Below are 18,220 nucleotides of genomic sequence, written 5' to 3'. Positions count from 1 at the left end.
TAAAGGGATTCTTCCCGGACTGCTGCATAGGATTTCTACAAGAATGCTCCGTTGATAAATAGAACAAAGAATTTCTCATTAGTTGTGCTTAAGGATTCTTCCAGAGAGTTCCTTAGAGAATTCCTTCCGGAATTTCTCAGAGGGTTTCCACAGGGATTTCTCCCGCAATTCCTCAGAAGACTTCTTCTGGAATTTCTTCCGAAATTCCTCAGAAGATTCTTCCATGGTTTCTTCCTCTGAGGATTCTTTGTTCCAGTATACCTCCACGAATTTCTCCAGAAATTTCTCCGTGGATTCCTCAAAGGCTTTTCTTCAGGAACTTCTCAGAGGATTCCTCGAAGAATTCCTCCGAGGATAGGATACCTCTCAGAATTTCACTAGAGATTCTTCTAGCAATTCCTTCAGGAGTTCCTTACTGAACTCCTAACGGGATTACTCCCGGAATTCCTAACGGGATTACTCCCGGAATTCCTAAAGGGATTATTCACTGAAATTTGCACAAGATTTCTCCAAGAATGCCACGTTGATAAATATCTCAAAGAATTCTTCATTAGCTACGTTTAGGGATTCTTCCAGAGAGTTCTTTAGAGAATTCCTTCCGGAATTCCTCAGAGGGTTCCCACAGGGATTTCTCCCGAAATTCCTCAGAAGACTTCTCCTGGAATTTCTTCCGAAATTCCTCAGAAGATTCTTCCATGGATTCTTCCTCTGAGGGTTTTTTGTTCCAGGATTCCTCCACGAATTTCTCCAGGAATTCCTCCGTGGATTCCTCAAAGGCTTTTCTTCAGGAACTTCTCAGAAGATTCCTCGAAGAATTCCTCAGAGGATAGGATACCTCTCTGAATTTCACTAGAGATTCTTCTAGCAATTCCTTCAGGAGTTCCTTACTGAATTCCTAACGGGATTATTCTCGGAATTCCTAAAGGGATTATTCACTGAAATCTGCACAGGATTTCTCCAAGAATGCCACGATGATAAATATCTCAAAGAATTCCTCATTAGCTACGTTTAGGGATTCTTCCAGAGAGTTCCTTAGAAAATTCCTTCCGGAATTGCTCAGGGGGTTCCCTCAGGGATTCCTCCCGGAATTCCTCAGAAGACTTCTCCTGGAATATCTTCCGAAATTCCTCAGAAGATTCTTCCATGAATTCTTCATCTTAGAATTCTATGTTCCAGGATTCCTCCGCGAATTTCTCCAGGAATTCCTCCGTGGTTTCCTCAAAGGCTTTTCATCAGGAACTTCTCAGAGAATTCCTCGAAGAATTCCTCAGAGGATAGGACACCTCTCTGAATTTCACTAGAGATTCTGCTAGCAATTCCTTCAGAAGTTCCTTACTGAATTCCTAATGGGATTACTCCCGTAATTCCTAAAGGGATGATTCACTGAAATCTGCACAGGATTTCTCCAAGAATGCCACGTTGATAAATATCTCAAAGAATTCCTGATTAGCTACGTTTAGGGATTCTTTCAGAGAGTAGTGATGTACCGAATATTCGGCCGGCCGAATATTCGGGCCGAATATCAGCCTTTTTTTCGATTTTACCGAATATTCGTTTAGCCGAATATTAAATGTATTATTCGGCCGAATAGGCCGAATAATGAATAAACATAGCAACAACACGCTGAATCAAGAATTCCATTAATTGTAAAGTGGATTTTCGGGGCATTTTATTTGAGAAAAGTTACATTTTCTGTGATGTAAAAACGTTTCTGAATATCATGGCTGTCAAATTGTACTTTCTTGTAAACGATCTTGCCATCCATAATAATTTCATGAGATTTTTGACAAGAAAGTCGGCCGAATATTTGACCAACTATTCGGCCGAATATACGGCCGAATATTCGTTTCGCCGAATAATAAAATTTGAAATATTCGGTATTCGGCCGAAGGCCGAATAGTACTATTCGGTACATCACTATCAGAGAGTTCCTTAAAGAATTCCTTCCGGAATTTCTGAGGGGGTTCCCACAGGGATTTCTCTCGGAATTCCTCAGAAGACTTCTCCTGGAATTTCTTCCGAAATTCCTCAGAAGATTCTTCCATAGATTCTTCCCCTGAGAATTCTTTGTTCCAGGATTCCTCCACGAATTTCTCCAGGAATTCCTCCGTGGATTCCTCAAAGGCTTTTCTTCAGGAACTTCTCAGAGAATTCCTCGAAGAATTCCTCAGAGGATAGGATACCTCTCAGAATTTCACTAGAGATTCTTCTAGCAATTCCTTCAGAAGTTCCTTACTGAATTCCTAACGGGATTACTCCCGTAATTCCTAAAGGGATGATTCACTGAATTCTGCACAGGATTTCTCCAAGAATGCCACGTTGATAAATATCTCAAAGAATTCCTCATTAGCTACATTTAGGCCCGCATAAACGATAACCATAAGATGTGCTTAACCACCCATTCGGGATACAATTTGAACAGTATGAGGTATTGTTGAACTGTCTACAGTACTGTCCGTGTATTGTTGCCGTTTATTAGGGGGGATTCTTCCAGAGAGTTCCTTAGAGAATTCCTTCCGGAATTTCTCAGGGGGTTCCCACAAGGATTTCTCCCGGAATTCTTCAGAAGGCTTCTCCTGGAATTTCTTCCGAAATTCCTCCGAAGATTCTTCCACGGATTCTTCCTCTGAAAATTCGTTGTTCACGGATTCCTACACGGATTTCTCCGGGAATTCCTCCATGGATTCCTCAAAGGCTTTTCTTCAGGAGCTTCTCAGAGGATTCCTCGAAGAATTCCTCAAAACATCCCTCTAGAGATTCTTCTAACAATTCATCCAGAGATTCCTTCCGAATTTGTTCATAGGATATCTTACAGAATGCCCCAGAGTATTCCTTCTGGAATTCCTCAAGGGTTTTATCTAGAGATTTGTTTGTTAATTCCTTCCGGAATTTCTCAGGGAATCACCTACTTTATTGGAATATCAAAATTATGAGTCCTTCGGCGTAAACGGGTTAATGCAATCTGGTAACGACGCTTGTATCCCCCCTAGGAACCAAAACCGACATACAGCAATCCGGAGCTGGAGATGATTTCCAAAGAGATCGAAGAGCTGGCCAAAGAGCGTCGCTTGCTCGAGCAGGAAGTCGCCCAGAAAGAGGCCGACGTGCGAATAAAGAATGGCGAGATGCGAAGCCTTCAGGTAATAACAACTAGAAGATGTTACAAAATTTGTCAGATGCTAAGCGTCTCCAATTTATCCCAAACAGAGCGAACTGGACACCCTGACGGCCACACTGAAACAATTGGAAAATCAGAAAGGCGAGGCACAGAAGCGGCTCGACGATCTCAAAAATCAGGTAACTGGTCATCATCATTCCTTCCGCGGGAAGTCCTCTAACTAGAAAGCGATCGGTTTTTATTTTCCTACTATAGTTTTGCGCCATAGTGATAACGTTTTTCCAGTGCTGCTAATTCATTCATTATTTACTACCTACCTACCTACCTACACTTGACTTATCAGTTTTCACTGCATGAAATCTCCCACATCTCGTGTTGATAACCGTCGAAGGGCTAGTAACTGCTCACGAGCTCACTGCTGATAACAATTCAATAACCCCAAGATGCGTAACGGCGATCGCTTTCAGACTAACGACCAGACTGAATAATATATAGCTAACCAGTAGTAGTATGCTCAGTTTCTTTTGGTAACTAACTTATCTAACAGCATGCCACTTCTTTAAAAGTGCAATTTTATCTTTTTCAGCTCAAAACTATGATGAATGAACAAGAATTCTTCATTTGTCAAGAATCTACCTTATTTGCAAAATGTTGTTTGGCTCAGAAACCCAAAAATAGCTTTGTTTAGGTTAAAGAGTTCATTTGCAGCAACAATAAGAAAGTACAGTCATTTCTACCCGAAAAAATGTTTGAATTTAATATCATCTGTTTTTTGGAAGTGCCAAACGACAAAATGCCAGTCGGGATAGATTCTCCGTCATTCAATCTGTCAAATCGTTCTCAAAACCTCCGAAAATTCGGATCGTTATTATTTATTAATTATTCCTTATTTTACCCTCAAACTATTGTTTCGTTTCTAAAACGGTGTGTGTGCGTGTGTGAAAAACTCAACTCTACTATCAACCATCAACTCGTGCGTCATGTGGGGTGATGCCCATTTGTTGAATTGAATTCCTAAATGCATTTCGGGCTTGCATTCTGCAACAAATCTTATTTCTCGGTCTGACCGGATAACACCATGGTGGTGCATTTGTGTGCGCGTGTTGTATTGCTACTAAAACTGAATCGAAACAAAAACTGCATCTTGAAATTCAAATTGCCCGCGCTCCAAATCAAACACACAAACAAAAATCGGTGCCATCTTCAAACTCTCCTCCTGCTGTAGAAAGTTGAGGTAGATACTGAAATTGCTAGTGCCCGGGAGCAGGTTAGTTTTTTTGGTTTTATTTTATTTTCTGTTTACTTACTCTATTGTTTATGTTAGGTATCCTTTGCTTTTCTATTCTTTCCAAGTTTATGCGCGTCTCACTAACACTAATTGGTCGTTTGGATTAAAGTTCGGGACTGTAGTATCTAACACATTTCCTGCTAGAACAATCCAACTGGCTGGAATAATTGGCAAAGAAATGAAGCACACATCAATATTTATCAATAGATTTAATTAGGTCATTATTGATTTTATATTATGTTTTGAAGAGGGAACTGGTTGTCAAATTTCATGGAAATGTAGATCAATCCTGAAGGTTGTAGTTAAAACTGTGAGCAAAGTCTCGCACCGTCGTTTTTAGCATCAGATAGTCTGCCAAATTTGCACAGTGTTACAGTAGGTAAACCAAGCATATTTCAACTAAGCCTGACATGAGTTAGAATGTCATTTTAATAGTCGGCCTATTTCAAACAGTAATGTATGGCGTTTGAAATGCATAAGTGAAAAATGCGATTCGTTAATCCAGTCCAAAGGCCATTAGTTTCAAACCGAGGTGACAAGAATTGTTTTTTTATGCAAATATTATTAGGTCGCAGCTGGGCTGAAAATCTCGTTAATAAAGATAATAATAATAATAATAATTAGGTCGCATAGGATGCTAAATTACATCGCAATAGTGCATACCGTTAATCGCATGAAATATCTTTTAAAATTATATATCATTATTATTGTTCCACCAATCAATGCACGTATATCACCTCCACTTTGGTACGCATAAGACATTTTTGCTGCATCTTGTGCGATCTTATCTTTCTCCTTATAAGAGTACGTATAACACGGTCATAAACTTCATTATACGTGTAAATCGGTTGTCTGGGAAGGAACGGGACTCCGGCGCATCGCAAGTGTGTTACTAATGGACTACCTCCTTCGTGACGTTAGACAGAAGCGAAGCAGAGCAGGGTCGATTGGTCGAATGCCGTTTGACCGAATTATGCTCAAAATAATTCAGAGGAACTTTTCAATGTGATCATCAGAAATATTTTCTTCTTTCAATCATTAGCTGTTCTGTCTAGTTTGACAATTAATTAAGGGATTAGTGGACGTTGAAAATGTCAATATTTTACCATAGAGTTTTCTTTCTTTCAATCATAGGTTGTTTTTTCGAGTTATACTGAAGTGGAGAACAGTGCCAGTGGCAGGATAACTTAAATTCATAATTTCTCTTTCGGCCAAGCGGTATTAGGCCAAACAGCGTTCGGCTGAATGACCCTTTCGGCCAAATGGCATTTGGTCGAATTACCCGGACTCTGGAGGGAAAAGAGCTAACAACCTCGAATCGAATATTGTAGGCACTAGAAATCCTCTATATAGAGATTAACGGAAGTTACAAATGTCGATTTGGCAACGCTGTTTGTTTTGTTTACAACAACTTCCAACACTTGCCACAAAGCTAGAAGTTCAAACTTTGTACGTGACTTTGTTGTGGTGCAAGTTGTTTTGTTTACGTTTGCTAATTAAGGTAATTTTTTTTTCCAAAATTAAAAAAAAAAACAGCGCAATCGAAGAAATCTGAAATGCACAAAGAATAGCGCTATGATCGATATGATAGAAGTGAATCAAGCAGTAGCAATGGAAGTTTTTTCGAGAAGAGCAGCTACAAAAGTTTCTTTATGAGCATTAGCTCTTGAAAGCAGAATTAATTAGATATTATCTTTTTAACTACATTTTCATATGCCATACATTTTTCAATACCGTGGGGTGCCCTAATTTCGCGCGGGTCCAAATTTCGCTCACTGATCATATTTAGTGAACATAATCATAGAACTAACCGTTGCATTGTCCAAATTTTACTTTAGATAGTATAGTTAAAGTGGAATTTGGACAGTTGCACAATTGTTTTTATGATTATGATGTCTAAAAATGATCAGTGAGCGAAATTTGGACCCGCGCGAAATTAGGGCACCCCACGGTATTAAGAATAAATAATTATAATTTGTTTAGTTCTGATTACAATACCGTTCAAACGACGCATTCCTACAAACATTAAACATGTTCGTTTGGCTCACACTTTGACAGTTCTTTCTGCTTGATTGCATCACAATGGCTGCTTCCGCAGATCTCTATAATGTAGGATTACTAGTAGGCACTTGCTTAATGTGCAACGTGCCTTGGGAGTAACATGGCGCCTCTACCATTTCTCAAAGAGATCGTGGAAAATATACAAGGAGACGTCCACGTGGGATTTCTACCTGGATAAATTTTAATTTCTGAAAAAAGTTATAACGTTGGCTTTGCTTGGCGAAACAGCATGATTTTGTTGATATTGTTATTCCTTTACATGTTAAAACATAAACACATGCATGCGGTTCGTTAGTTATAACTATTTTCACAAGCATCGGATCGCTTTGCGGTCTTCAACAAAGTTTTTCAGAACATCCTAGGCTATCTTTTTACAGTATCAGTTAAAAAGTTTCAGACAAACTTTTTCAACTTATGTCTAAAATACAAAAAAGTATGTTTTCCCATACAAAATCCCATACAAATTTCAATTGCAAAGTGTAGACGCAACCGATCGTGCTCAATTTGCACAGATACTCAGGACCCGAAACGGAACCAAAAAAGTTTTGATCTGAGAAAACGGTTCCGATGACCCACACTAATGAACATGTTTATCGTTTGTATCGACAATAAGCATATTATAAATATTTATTTTTATTACCGAGAATTTGATGGCATATGTAAATTTAGTAAGAAGATAATATTTAATTAATTCTGCTTTCAAAAGCTTATGCTCATGAAGAAACTTTTGTCGCTGCTGTTCTCGAAAAAACTGAGCCGCTGCTTGAGTCACTTCTGCCGATTTGATTCGCGCTATTCTTTGCAATGTATTTCAGATTTTTTCGATTGCGCTATTATCTTTTTCAAAATTTGGGAAAAAAAGTTCGAGCATAATTAGCAAACGTAAACAAAACAACTTGCACCACAACAAAGTCACGCAAAAAGTTTGAACATCTAGCTTTGTGGCAAGTGTTGGAAGCTGTTGTAAACAAAACAAACAGCGTTGCCGAATTGACATATGTAACTTCCGCTCATCTCTATGTAGAGGATTTCTAGTAATGATTATATAGGGTATCCGTTCCCTTACCAAGATATCAGAAGGCCGGCTCCAGAGGCACGTTATCCTCCACCAAGCTTATACCGAAGACCACATTATCAAGAAGACTCGCAGCACTGCAGAAAATCGGGAGTAACTGCTTGCAGCGCCACCGCGGATGAAGGTGGCACTATTTATAATAGTGTGTGTAAATCTTCAATCTCGCACCAATACATTTTTACACTTTTAAACAAAGGTTGCCATTAGTATGGGAAAATAACAGAGTTGCATGTCTTCTTAATAAAGTAGTCTTCGCTTATACCCAAAAAAAACGATCGCTCTGTTTTCGAATAGGCTGAATGTGGGAGCATAAGTGCACGGTGATCCTAATATGATCATTAACCAAATGTGAAAATCGATGATTTATATTCATATTCAATACTATTAAGAGAACATTACAAAAAGAAATGGCTTTTTTTATTGTTTTAGGAAAACTAAGCAGAAGACTCTTATTAAGAACTTCCGAGAACATTTAAATGGAATTTCAGGGAGTCCATTCACATTCGAAACTCTTGCAAGTATTTTTGTTTTCATTTTTCATTAGTTTCCATTTTCACCATTCACATCTCTCCAGCAGTTTCTTCAGATATTCTTTCAGAAAGATTCAGTAATGTCTGCAGGAGATCAATCAGGAAATCAATTCAGAAAATTCTTGAGGGATTCCTACAGAAGTCTCTTCAGGGATTAGTTCAGGAGTTTCTTCGCAGATTCCTGCATGATTCTTTCAAAGATTTTCCCTAAAAGTCCTTCGAAGATTCCTTTAAAACTCCAATTAGCCAACCAGAAGAGATCTGTTCAAGAGTTCCTTCAGTGATGTCTCCCAGTAGTTCTTTCGGAGATTCATCCAGCATTCAAAGATGCCTCTGTCTAAGTGTCTAGGAGTTTCATCATGAATTTTCTTTTTTTTTTCAGAAGATCTCTCAGATATTTCGAAAGTAGTTTCATCAGAATTATTCCAGGATTTGTTTCAGATATTCTTTCAGGAAGATTTGGGGATGCCTCCAGAAGATCCATAAAGGATTCCCATAAGAGATCCTTTAGAGAATAGTCTAGGAGTTCCTTCAGGAATATCTTCAGAAATTTATCCAGGAGTTTCTTCAGGAATTTGTCCAAGAGTTTCTTCAGGAATCAGTCTAGGAGTTCTTTCAGAGATTCCAGGAATTCCATTAAGGGTTCCTACAGGAGTTCCTTCTGGGATCCCTCCTTGGACTGCTTCACTCAAGTAACATTTGTAAGTCGAGTAGATTCCAAGATATTCTAAACATCATCATAAATCCAAAACCAAATCATCTTGGTTTTACGATGAAACGTCTTGAAAGCAAATAAGGAATCAAATTGTTACTGGGACAAGGATTCCTCCTGAAATTTCTTCCTTCCTCTTGTAATTCCTTCGGGAGGCCTCATGGAGACTTTTCAAAAATTCTTTCAAGAGTTCTTTAAGGGATTTCTCTAAGAGTTCCTTCAGGTATACGGAAGTTCCTCCAGGGATTAATCCAGGAGTTCGAGTATTCCTGCTGCATAGTAGTTTTTTCATGGATTGCCCCAGAAGTTTCTTCAGAGATCTTTCTCCGAGTTCCTACAGGGATCTTCCCAGTACTTTCAGTAGGATTTAGAGACGTCTCCAGGTGTTTCATCAGGGATTCCTTCAGAAGTTCCCTCAGCTCTCCCAGGTATTCCTCCAGAAGTTTCTTCAGAGATTCTTCCAGAAGGCTCCAAGGATGCCTCCAGGAGATCCATCTGGTATTTCTCCAGAAGTTCCTTCAGAAATAAGGTTTTTCAGAGATTTCCTCCGGAAGTTTCAGGGATTCGTGCAGATGCTTTTTCAGATATTCCTCCTGGAATTCCTTCAGGGATTCCTACAGAAGTTCCTTCGGAGATCTCTCCAGAAATTCTTTCAGGTATCCCTTTCACTTTCAATAAAGATTCTTACAGGAGAATCGAAGGATACCTTCAGGTAAATTTAGAGATTCCCCAGAAGTTTCTTTAGAGATTCCTACAGAAGCTCATTCAGAGGTTAGTCCAGGGGTTCCTTTTAGGATTCTTCAAGCAGTTTCTCCAGGGATTCTCAGAAAGATATAGGAAAGCGAAATGGGGTAGTCTTCCACATAAGAAAGATGACGGGTTTTCGCTACTAAACGTTTTATTCTCTTTCTTGACCCTTTGCCAGGTCGAAATGGACTGTAAGTACTGATCTGGAGGGGTAACTTTAGTGCTAGGGCTGTGGAGGTATTTGAAACCTTCTGGAAGCCTATTGCCACCATGGTGATGCCTTATTTACAATGGATGGAAGGATACATAGGGTTACGATGGGTATTATTGGCAGGTGTGTTCTTATTGTCATGGGGGGTTTTTGTCGGCCAAATTTCCTGAAACTTTGTCGTATAACTCTGCTTTGTTGGGAAGGATTTCAGGCCAACTCTGAGTTCAGCAGCTTTCAAGAAACTCCCCATGACGAAGAGAACAAAACTGCCGAAAATACACAATTTCCCCTATCATAGCTTTCAAATTTACTGTAGATTGCTGTGGTCTTAGCAACTCATGTAGATGCCTTTAGGAATTCTTCCAAGTTCCTGGATTTTTCTTTGGGGATTTTTCACAGAGGATTCAAGGATGCGTCCAGTAGTAACATCAGAGATTTCTTCAGAAGTTTCTTCAGGTAGGTACTCCTACAGTATAATCTTCGGAGATAAAAATCCATCGCGCATTTATGCTGGAAATTCTTCTGGGATTCCTCATTTATCCTGGAATTTCGTCGGGGACCCTGGAAGTCTTTCGAAGATTCCTCCTGCAAATCCTCTGAAAATTCCTCCTGGAATTTCGGCGAAGATTCCTTCTTAAATTCCTCTTGACGTTTCTCCTGGAATTCTTCAGAGATTCCTCCTGAAATTCAAGGATTCCTTCTGAATATCCTTCAATGATTCCTCATAGATCTCCTTCGGGGATTTCTTTCTTTCTTTGGAAATTCCCGCTGGAAATTCCTTGAGGATTTCTGCTGGAATCCATGTGTGGGTTCCTGCTGGAGTTCCTTCAAGTATTCCTCCTTGGTTATTTTTCAAGATTCCTTCTGGAACTCCTTCGGAGATTTCTCCTCGGGTTCCTTTAGAATTTTCCGCTGTAATTCCTTTAGGGATTCAGGCTAGCATTTCTTTGAATATTCCTGCTGAAATTTCTTTTGGGTTTCCTGAATTCCAATCAAGATTTTCTTCATTCGGTAGGAATCTCTCTAAAAAATCTGGAAATCTTCCGAAGATTCCTCCTGGAAATCCTTTGGAGATTCTTCCTGGAATTCCTTCGGAGACTCCGTCTGGGATTTCTTACGGGGATTCCTCGTGGAATTCCTTCAGGGAAGTTGAGTGTAGAATTAGCGTTAAAATACACGTAAATAAAAACTACAAAAAAAATCCTTCAGAGATTCCTCCTGGAATTCCTTCGGGGATTCCTCTTAGAATTCGTTCGGTTGTTTCTCCTGGAATTTCTTCAGAGATTCCTCCTGAAATTCCTTCGAGGATTTCTTTTGATTTTTTTTTCCTTTTAGATTTATCTTAGATCTCCTTCGGGGATTTCTCCTCGAATTTCTTTGGAAATTCCGGCTGGAAATTCTTTGAGGATTCCTGTGGGGGTTCCTACTGGAATTCCTTCGAGGATTCTTCCTTGGTTATCCTTCGATGATTCCTTCTGGAACTCCTTGGGGGATTTCTCCTCAAATTCCTTTGGCAATTCTCATTGAATTTTTTTTTGAGGTTCCTGCTAGAATTTCTTTGGGGATTTTTGAATTCCAATCAGGGATTTCTTCTTTTTGCAGGGATCTCTGAAAAATCTGGAGATTCTTCCTGAAATCCCTTCGGGGATTCCTCCTAGAATTTCTTCGGAGATTCCTTCTGAAATCCCTAAGGGGATTCCTCGTGGAACTCCTTCAGAGATTCCTCCTGAAGTTTCTTCGAGAATTTGTCCTTGGATATACTTCGATGATTTCTGCTAAAATTCCTTTGGGGATTTCTCCTCGCATTTTGAAATTCCTGCTAGAGTTCCTTAGGGGAAATTTTTTCGATAATTTTTCTTGGAATTTTTTCGGGGATTATTTCTGGGATTCCTTCGGGAAAATTAACTTAGATTCGAGTACAGCAACCAAAATTACTTAAGATACACACAACTTGGTCTTCTGAACAAAACACAAGTCTTATTGTGTTACGCTATGTTATCGCTATTATTGCATTTATCAATATTGTTCCAGCCGTGGTCTCAGCTCCAGTTTACAGTAAATAACATCAACAAATTTGAAAATGCTAGCTATCATAAGAAACAAATCACTCCAGAATCAAGTGACATTGGTTAGTTATATCAAATTCATTAACCTCTAGGTCTGATCTGAATAAGTCGCATTCTAGCGTTCGCCGATGCAGGCATACTTACGCATCTTGCATTCCAATCAATTCAATTACGAGATTCTTAGCGACGATATTTCGCTTCCGTTCATCCCTCTTTCGTTTTCGCATTCAAAATTCTTACTCGTGCACATTTTGCTCGCACTCATATGTTATTGATACGTGATTTCTTTGCCAATTATTTCTGTTTCCTCCTCCACTCTATCCTGTCCCGGTTGCCGTTAAATTTATTGCCTACTCCCTAACTGTTCTTATTTAGTGCTTGTTTTCGGTTTTGGGTTAGAATTATGTGCTCGTTACTACCTACTAGTGCAAGTTTTTTTTTTTGTTCGTCACCGGTCAGAAAATACTTAGGATCATAGGTCGAAACCAGAGCTTATCGAGCTCCCCACTAATCAAAACTTGCCTCATTTAAGGTGAACAAAATTCGCGAGCAGTGCCAGAAGCAGGAGGCCACCCTCAAGGAGCAGGAAGGTGAGCTGGACTCGCGCCGCTCGGAACTGCAAAAGCTAAGAGACGAAGAGCAAGCACTCGAAAAGGAATACAACGCCAGTACCAAAGATGTCGACCGGCTAACGTCCCAGCTGCAGGACACGCAGCTCGAGATCAGTCAGGTCAAAGCGATGGTTACTCAGATTCAGGAGTACCAGCGTCAGATGAACGACGCGCTGGCCATGTTCCGGAATGCGATCGACACGAACGATCCGGTAATGGTGTCGGATTATTCCCTCAAAATTGAACCCGAATTTAGAGAGGCCAAGCAAGCGCTCGAGGAGAAAGAGGTCGAAAACGCCAACAAACGGGATCCCTTCGGGGACAATAAGGCCAATGGTTTCGGTGCTGGTGCCGGCGATGGAGAGACAGGGTTCGGCGATGATTTCAAAACCAACGGATTCGCCACGCAGTTCGACACGAGCAATGGGTTCCAGAGTGGCGGGTTCGACGACGGATTCGGTGGTAGTGCGTTCGATAATAAACCCAGTGATCCGTTTGGAAGCGGAGCGGTGGATCCGTTCGCCGAAAGCAAAGGAACCATACCGGATGTAAGTTTTTTGTTATGGGGAATGCGGAATCTCAGATTTTTCATTGAAATTCCTGTAGTAATTTCATGCTATTTACTGTGAAGTGCATGCAGGACTTTCCTGTAGAATTCCGAGGGAATCTCTGTAGAAAAAAAAAAAACTTGGAAAATTTCTACAGATTTATCAAGAAATCTCTACAGAGATTTCCAAGAAAATCAACACATATTCTATAGGGAATCTCAAGAGGTTTTACAAAGAATCTCTACAGGATTCCACAGAAAATCTACAGAGATTCATACATAGGATTTTTTTACAGAGATTCAAAAGGAAATCTACAGAGATTCCACAGGAAATCTCTACAGAGATTCCACAGGACATCTGTACAGAGATTCCACAGGACATCTACAGAGATTCCACAGGAAACCACCACAGGAAATCTACAGAGATTCATACATAGGAATTTTCTACTGAGATTCAAAAGGAAATCTACAGAGATTCCACAGGACATCTCTACAGAGATTCCACAGGACATCTCTACAGAGATTCCACAGGAAATCTCTATAGGGATTCCACAGGACATCTCTACAGAGAATCCACAGGACATCTCTACAGAGATTCCACAGGACATCTCTAAAGAGATTCCACAGGAAATCTCTATAGGGATTCCACAGGACATCTCCACAGATTCCACAGGAAATCTCTACAGAGATTCCACAGGACATCTCTGAAGAGATTCCACAGGAAATCTCTATAGGGATTCCACAGGACATCTCCACAGATTCCACAGGAAATCTCTACAGAGATTCCAAAAGAAATCTCTACAGAGATTCCACAGGAAATCTCTACAGAGATTCCACAGGAAATCTCTACAGAGATTCCACAGGAAGTCTCTATAGGGATTCCACAGGACATCTCTACAGAGATTACACAGGACATCTCTACGGAGATTCCACAGGACATCTCTACAGAGATTCCACAGGACATCTCTACAGAGATTCCACAGGACATCTCTACAGAGATTCCACAGGAGATCTCTACAGAGATTCCACAGGACATCTCTACAGAGATTCCACAGGACATCTCTACAGAGATTCCACAGGACATCTCTACAGAGATTCCACAGGACATCTCTTCAGAGATTCAACAGGAAGTACAGAGATTCCACTGCTGTAAATCCCTCTAGAGATTCCATTGTAAATCTCTACAGAGTTTCCATTGTAAAGCTCTACAGAGATTCCCCAAGAAATCATAAAAGAGATTCCACAGGGAATCTGCATTGGTTCTCTACAGGGATCCAACTAAAAATTTGTACAGTATTCCACTTTAAGCATTCCCCAAAATAGTTTTTTTTTATATTCTAAGAGACTAACACATCTTCCTCTCGCAGACCACAGGAAATCTACAGAGATTCATACATAGGAATTTTCTACTGAGATTCAAAAGGAAATCTACAGAGATTCCACAGGACATCTCTACAGAGATTCCACAGGACATCTCTACAGAAATTCCACAGAACATCTCTACAGAGATTCCACAGGAAATCTCTATAGGGATTCCACAGGACATCTCTACAGAGAATCCACAGGACATCTCTACAGAGATTCCACAGGACATCTCTGAAGAGATTCCACAGGAAATCTCTATAGGGATTCCACAGGACATCTCCACAGATTCCACAGGAAATCTCTACAGAGATTCCAAAAGAAATCTCTACAGAGATTCCACAGGAAATCTCTACAGAGATTCCACAGGAAATCTCTACAGAGATTCCACAGGAAGTCTCTATAGGGATTCCACAGGACATCTCTACAGAGATTACACAGGACATCTCTACGGAGATTCCACAGGACATCTCTACAGAGATTCCACAGGACATCTCTACAGAGATTCCACAGGACATCTCTACAGAAATTCCTCATGAAATCTCTACAGATTCCCCAGGAAATCTCTACGGAGATTCCATCGGACATCTCTACAGAAATTTCACAGGACATCTCTACAGAGATTCCACAGGACATCTCTTCAGAGATTCAACAGGAAGTACAGAGATTCCACTGCTGTAAATCCCTCTAGAGATTCCATTGTAAATCTCTACAGAGTTTCCATTGTAAAGCTCTACAGAGATTCCCCAAGAAATCATAAAAGAGATTCCACAGGGAATCTGCATTGGTTCTCTACAGGGATCCAACTAAAAATTTGTACAGTATTCCACTTTAAGCATTCCCCAAAATAGTTTTTTTTATATTCTAAGAGACTAACACATCTTCCTCTCGCAGACTTCCAAGGACGAATTCGGATGCGATCCGTTTGCCGTGCTGCACGCCCCCACCACCGCTAACCAGATACTCACGCCCAGTCCCAGCAAGTCGGCGGCCCCTCCACGACCGGAATCACCTAGTCCTGCGTTGCCTCCGAAGAAGGCGAAACAGCCTCCACCGAGGCCAGCCCCACCACGGCCATTACAGGTACCTAATCATTTCCGTCTTATAACAGTTCAAACGTCTAACGTCGATTCGGCTTATCGATTCTAGGGTCCCACGCCGACGAAGCCAGCGCCACCGGCGGCGTCATCGGATGCATTTGGCGACAGCAGTGGCGGCGGCGGCGGCTTTGCCAACTTCGCCGACTTCGACAATAAGGTGATTGTCAATAATCGTATTATCTTTCGTGTTGGCACACAACCTAGATGGACCTAAATAACTCATTTGCAAGCATTTCAGCTGTTATTTTTTTTAATTTGTGTTCCGCTAACAAATACCTAACTTTTAGCCAAAGAATGTTTTTACTCGTTTACTTTCTTTTTTTATTAGCTCTGTAATCGTTATTTCGCGCTGCATGCCAAAGTAGTATACTGTACTATTAGCTACTAACTCATTCTTTGGTTGTTATTTTTTGTAGTTTTAGTCTACTTACCTTTCCCATCCACTGCATGGTATTAACTAGTGCAATAGTAGTATTAGATGAATAATTCTAACTGTATTAAAAACTAATAAAATATATATTTGTTTTGTGTTTTATTACTAATTTCTTTAGGTTCCTCTTTGTGTATATTCTATTTGTTTGCAAGTTTTACAAGTTTCAAGCATACTTTAATGTTGCACTTATTCTAGTCATTCTTACATCTATTCATGAGTTTTTCTCCTTTTTTTCTTTATATACTTCTAGTTAAGCTACCTATCACAACTTGGCTTCTACTATTTTTTTTATCTGTTATATTCCAAAATATGTTACACTTGATTAAAATCTATTGGAAAGTGTTGAGCTCCATGAAACAAAAACAAGGAGTACTTATGTCTAAAATATTCATGAATATACAACATGTTTTCGGTATAAACTCCAAGATCTACACAAATACTTAAGTGTCGTCCATAAATCACGAATACTTTGTTTTGGGAGAGCGTAGAATTACTGGAGAATATCATGAAAATTTTCTAAAGGAATCTCAAAAAAAAGGAGGGATTCCTGTAAGAAATTCTGTGGGATTTTTTTCTCTTTTTATTTATGAATTTTAGCTTGGTTGCTATTTCTTCACACTGGGAGAATATATGGTACAATTCCTGGAGGAATCTCTGGGAAAAATGCCTTTAAAATCTTAAGGAGTTTTTGGGGGAATCTATGAGAGAAATCCCTACAGAAGTTTGTGGATGAATCTTTGGAGATGTTCCTGTAACAATCTCTGGATGAATTCCCGGAGAAATATCTGAGAACATTCGCGCAGGAATCTCTTATTTTTTTTCGCAAGAATCTCTTGAATTTCTATAAAAATCTCCAGAAAGATTTCTGGAGAAATTTCTGCAAAAAATCTAGGGATTTTAACAAACATTTCTAGAGGAATCCCTAATGCGACTCCTACGGATATGCTTGGAGGAATTTCTGAAGGTATTTTTAGAGAAATCCTTTCGAGAATTCCTGTAGCAATTCTTGAATAAACCCCTGGATAAGTTTCTGAAGGAATCCCTAGAAGATTCTGTAGGAATTCCTGATGGAATCCTTGGAGGCATTTCAGAAACTTTACCTGAAGTATTTTCTGGCGGAGTCCCTGATTCCGGATTCTCAAGGATTCTTGAGGGAATCTCTAAGAAAATTTCTAAAAAAAAACCTTAGCGGATTAGCCAAACCCTTCTAATCTATGGAGAAATTCCTGCTGGAATATTTAGAGGAATTTTCGCAAAAAGAAATCTTAAACATTCCTACAGATATACTTGGAGAATTTTTGAAGGTATCCCTGGAGAAACTCCTAAAAAGAATTCCTGAATGAACCCACAAGAGTTTTTGAAACAATATTTTCCTGTTGGAATCTCCAGAGGCATTTCGGAAACTATACCTTTCGTAATTTCTGACGGAATCCTTGATTTAGGTTTTTGGTGGATTCTTGAAAGAATCTGAAGAAATTTCCCTAAGAATCCCTAGATGATTTTCTAAACCCTTTTGGGGCCAGCGTTGAAACCGGCCATAACAAACGTGTTCGAGACCAGCGAGGTTGCGGTAGCAGCGGCAAAGCTATTCGGCTCCAAAAATGTAAGGAATAACTGGAAAAGCTGCTGAAGATACCTCTGCAGGAGTTCCTAGAAAAAATTCTTGACAAATTTCTAGAAGAATTCGTGGACAAAAATTGTACCAATTTCTGGAGTAATTTCCGAAGGGAAAACTGCAGTAATTCATAAATAATCTCTGGAGGAATTCGTGAAGAAATTTTCCAAGGAAACCCTGCAATATTTTCTGTAGGAATACCGCGACGAACTCCTGGAGACACCTCTGTAGAAATTCATAGAAGATGTCTTGGACAAAACTCCCCAAAGCAATTTCCGTAGTAACTAACTCCTGACAAAATTTCTGAAGGAAATTTTGCATAATTTTCATTAAAGATTGTCTGGAGAAGTTCTTCAAGACAGCCCTAAAGAAATTTCTGAAGGAAGCCCCGGAGAATTTTCTGTAGAAATCCCTGGACGAATACCTGTAAGAACTTGGTGATACCTCTGGAGGAATTCCTAGAAACATTTCCTAAAATATTTAGAAATTCCTGAGAGAATTCTTGGAGGAATTTCTAGTAGAATTCGTAAGAGAATTTTTGGGAAAAAATTCCAAGAAAAATTCTGAAAGAATTTCCGAAAGAATCCCTGTAGAAAATTCCTAATAAAAGTCGGGGAAAATTTGTGAAGCTATTCCTGTATAAAAGAATTCTCGGGAAACCCATAGAAAAATTGCCAAAGACTCTCTTGATTTTTTTTTTCGAATGGAATTCCTAAAGAAATGGCTAGAAATAATTCCTAGACT

At 39.7% G+C, this 18,220-nt stretch overlaps 2 protein-coding genes across 9 annotated transcripts in view; one reads left to right on the top strand and one right to left on the bottom strand.

Moving 5' to 3' along the window:
- Positions 1 to 18,220, bottom strand: part of LOC109417689 (ankyrin-3) — a 591,898-nt gene that overhangs the window by 63,433 nt on the left and 510,245 nt on the right. The window lies entirely within an intron of this gene.
- LOC109417691 (epidermal growth factor receptor substrate 15-like 1) overlaps positions 1 to 18,220 on the top strand; it is a gene marked incomplete at its 5' end in the record, with an annotated part of 48,788 nt that overhangs the window by 5,689 nt on the left and 24,879 nt on the right. Inside the window, 6 exon segments of the mRNA XM_019691762.3 lie at positions 2,991 to 3,140; positions 3,208 to 3,297; positions 4,344 to 4,385; positions 12,341 to 12,967; positions 15,223 to 15,411; positions 15,478 to 15,585. Of these exon segments, the coding sequence (XP_019547307.3) occupies positions 2,991 to 3,140; positions 3,208 to 3,297; positions 4,344 to 4,385; positions 12,341 to 12,967; positions 15,223 to 15,411; positions 15,478 to 15,585 (1,206 nt within the window).

The sequence above is a fragment of the Aedes albopictus genome, chromosome 2 (assembly GCF_035046485.1).
Source record: "Aedes albopictus strain Foshan chromosome 2, AalbF5, whole genome shotgun sequence".
Taxonomy (NCBI): domain Eukaryota; kingdom Metazoa; phylum Arthropoda; class Insecta; order Diptera; family Culicidae; genus Aedes; species Aedes albopictus.
This window is presented reverse-complemented; position numbering and strand designations above follow the sequence as displayed.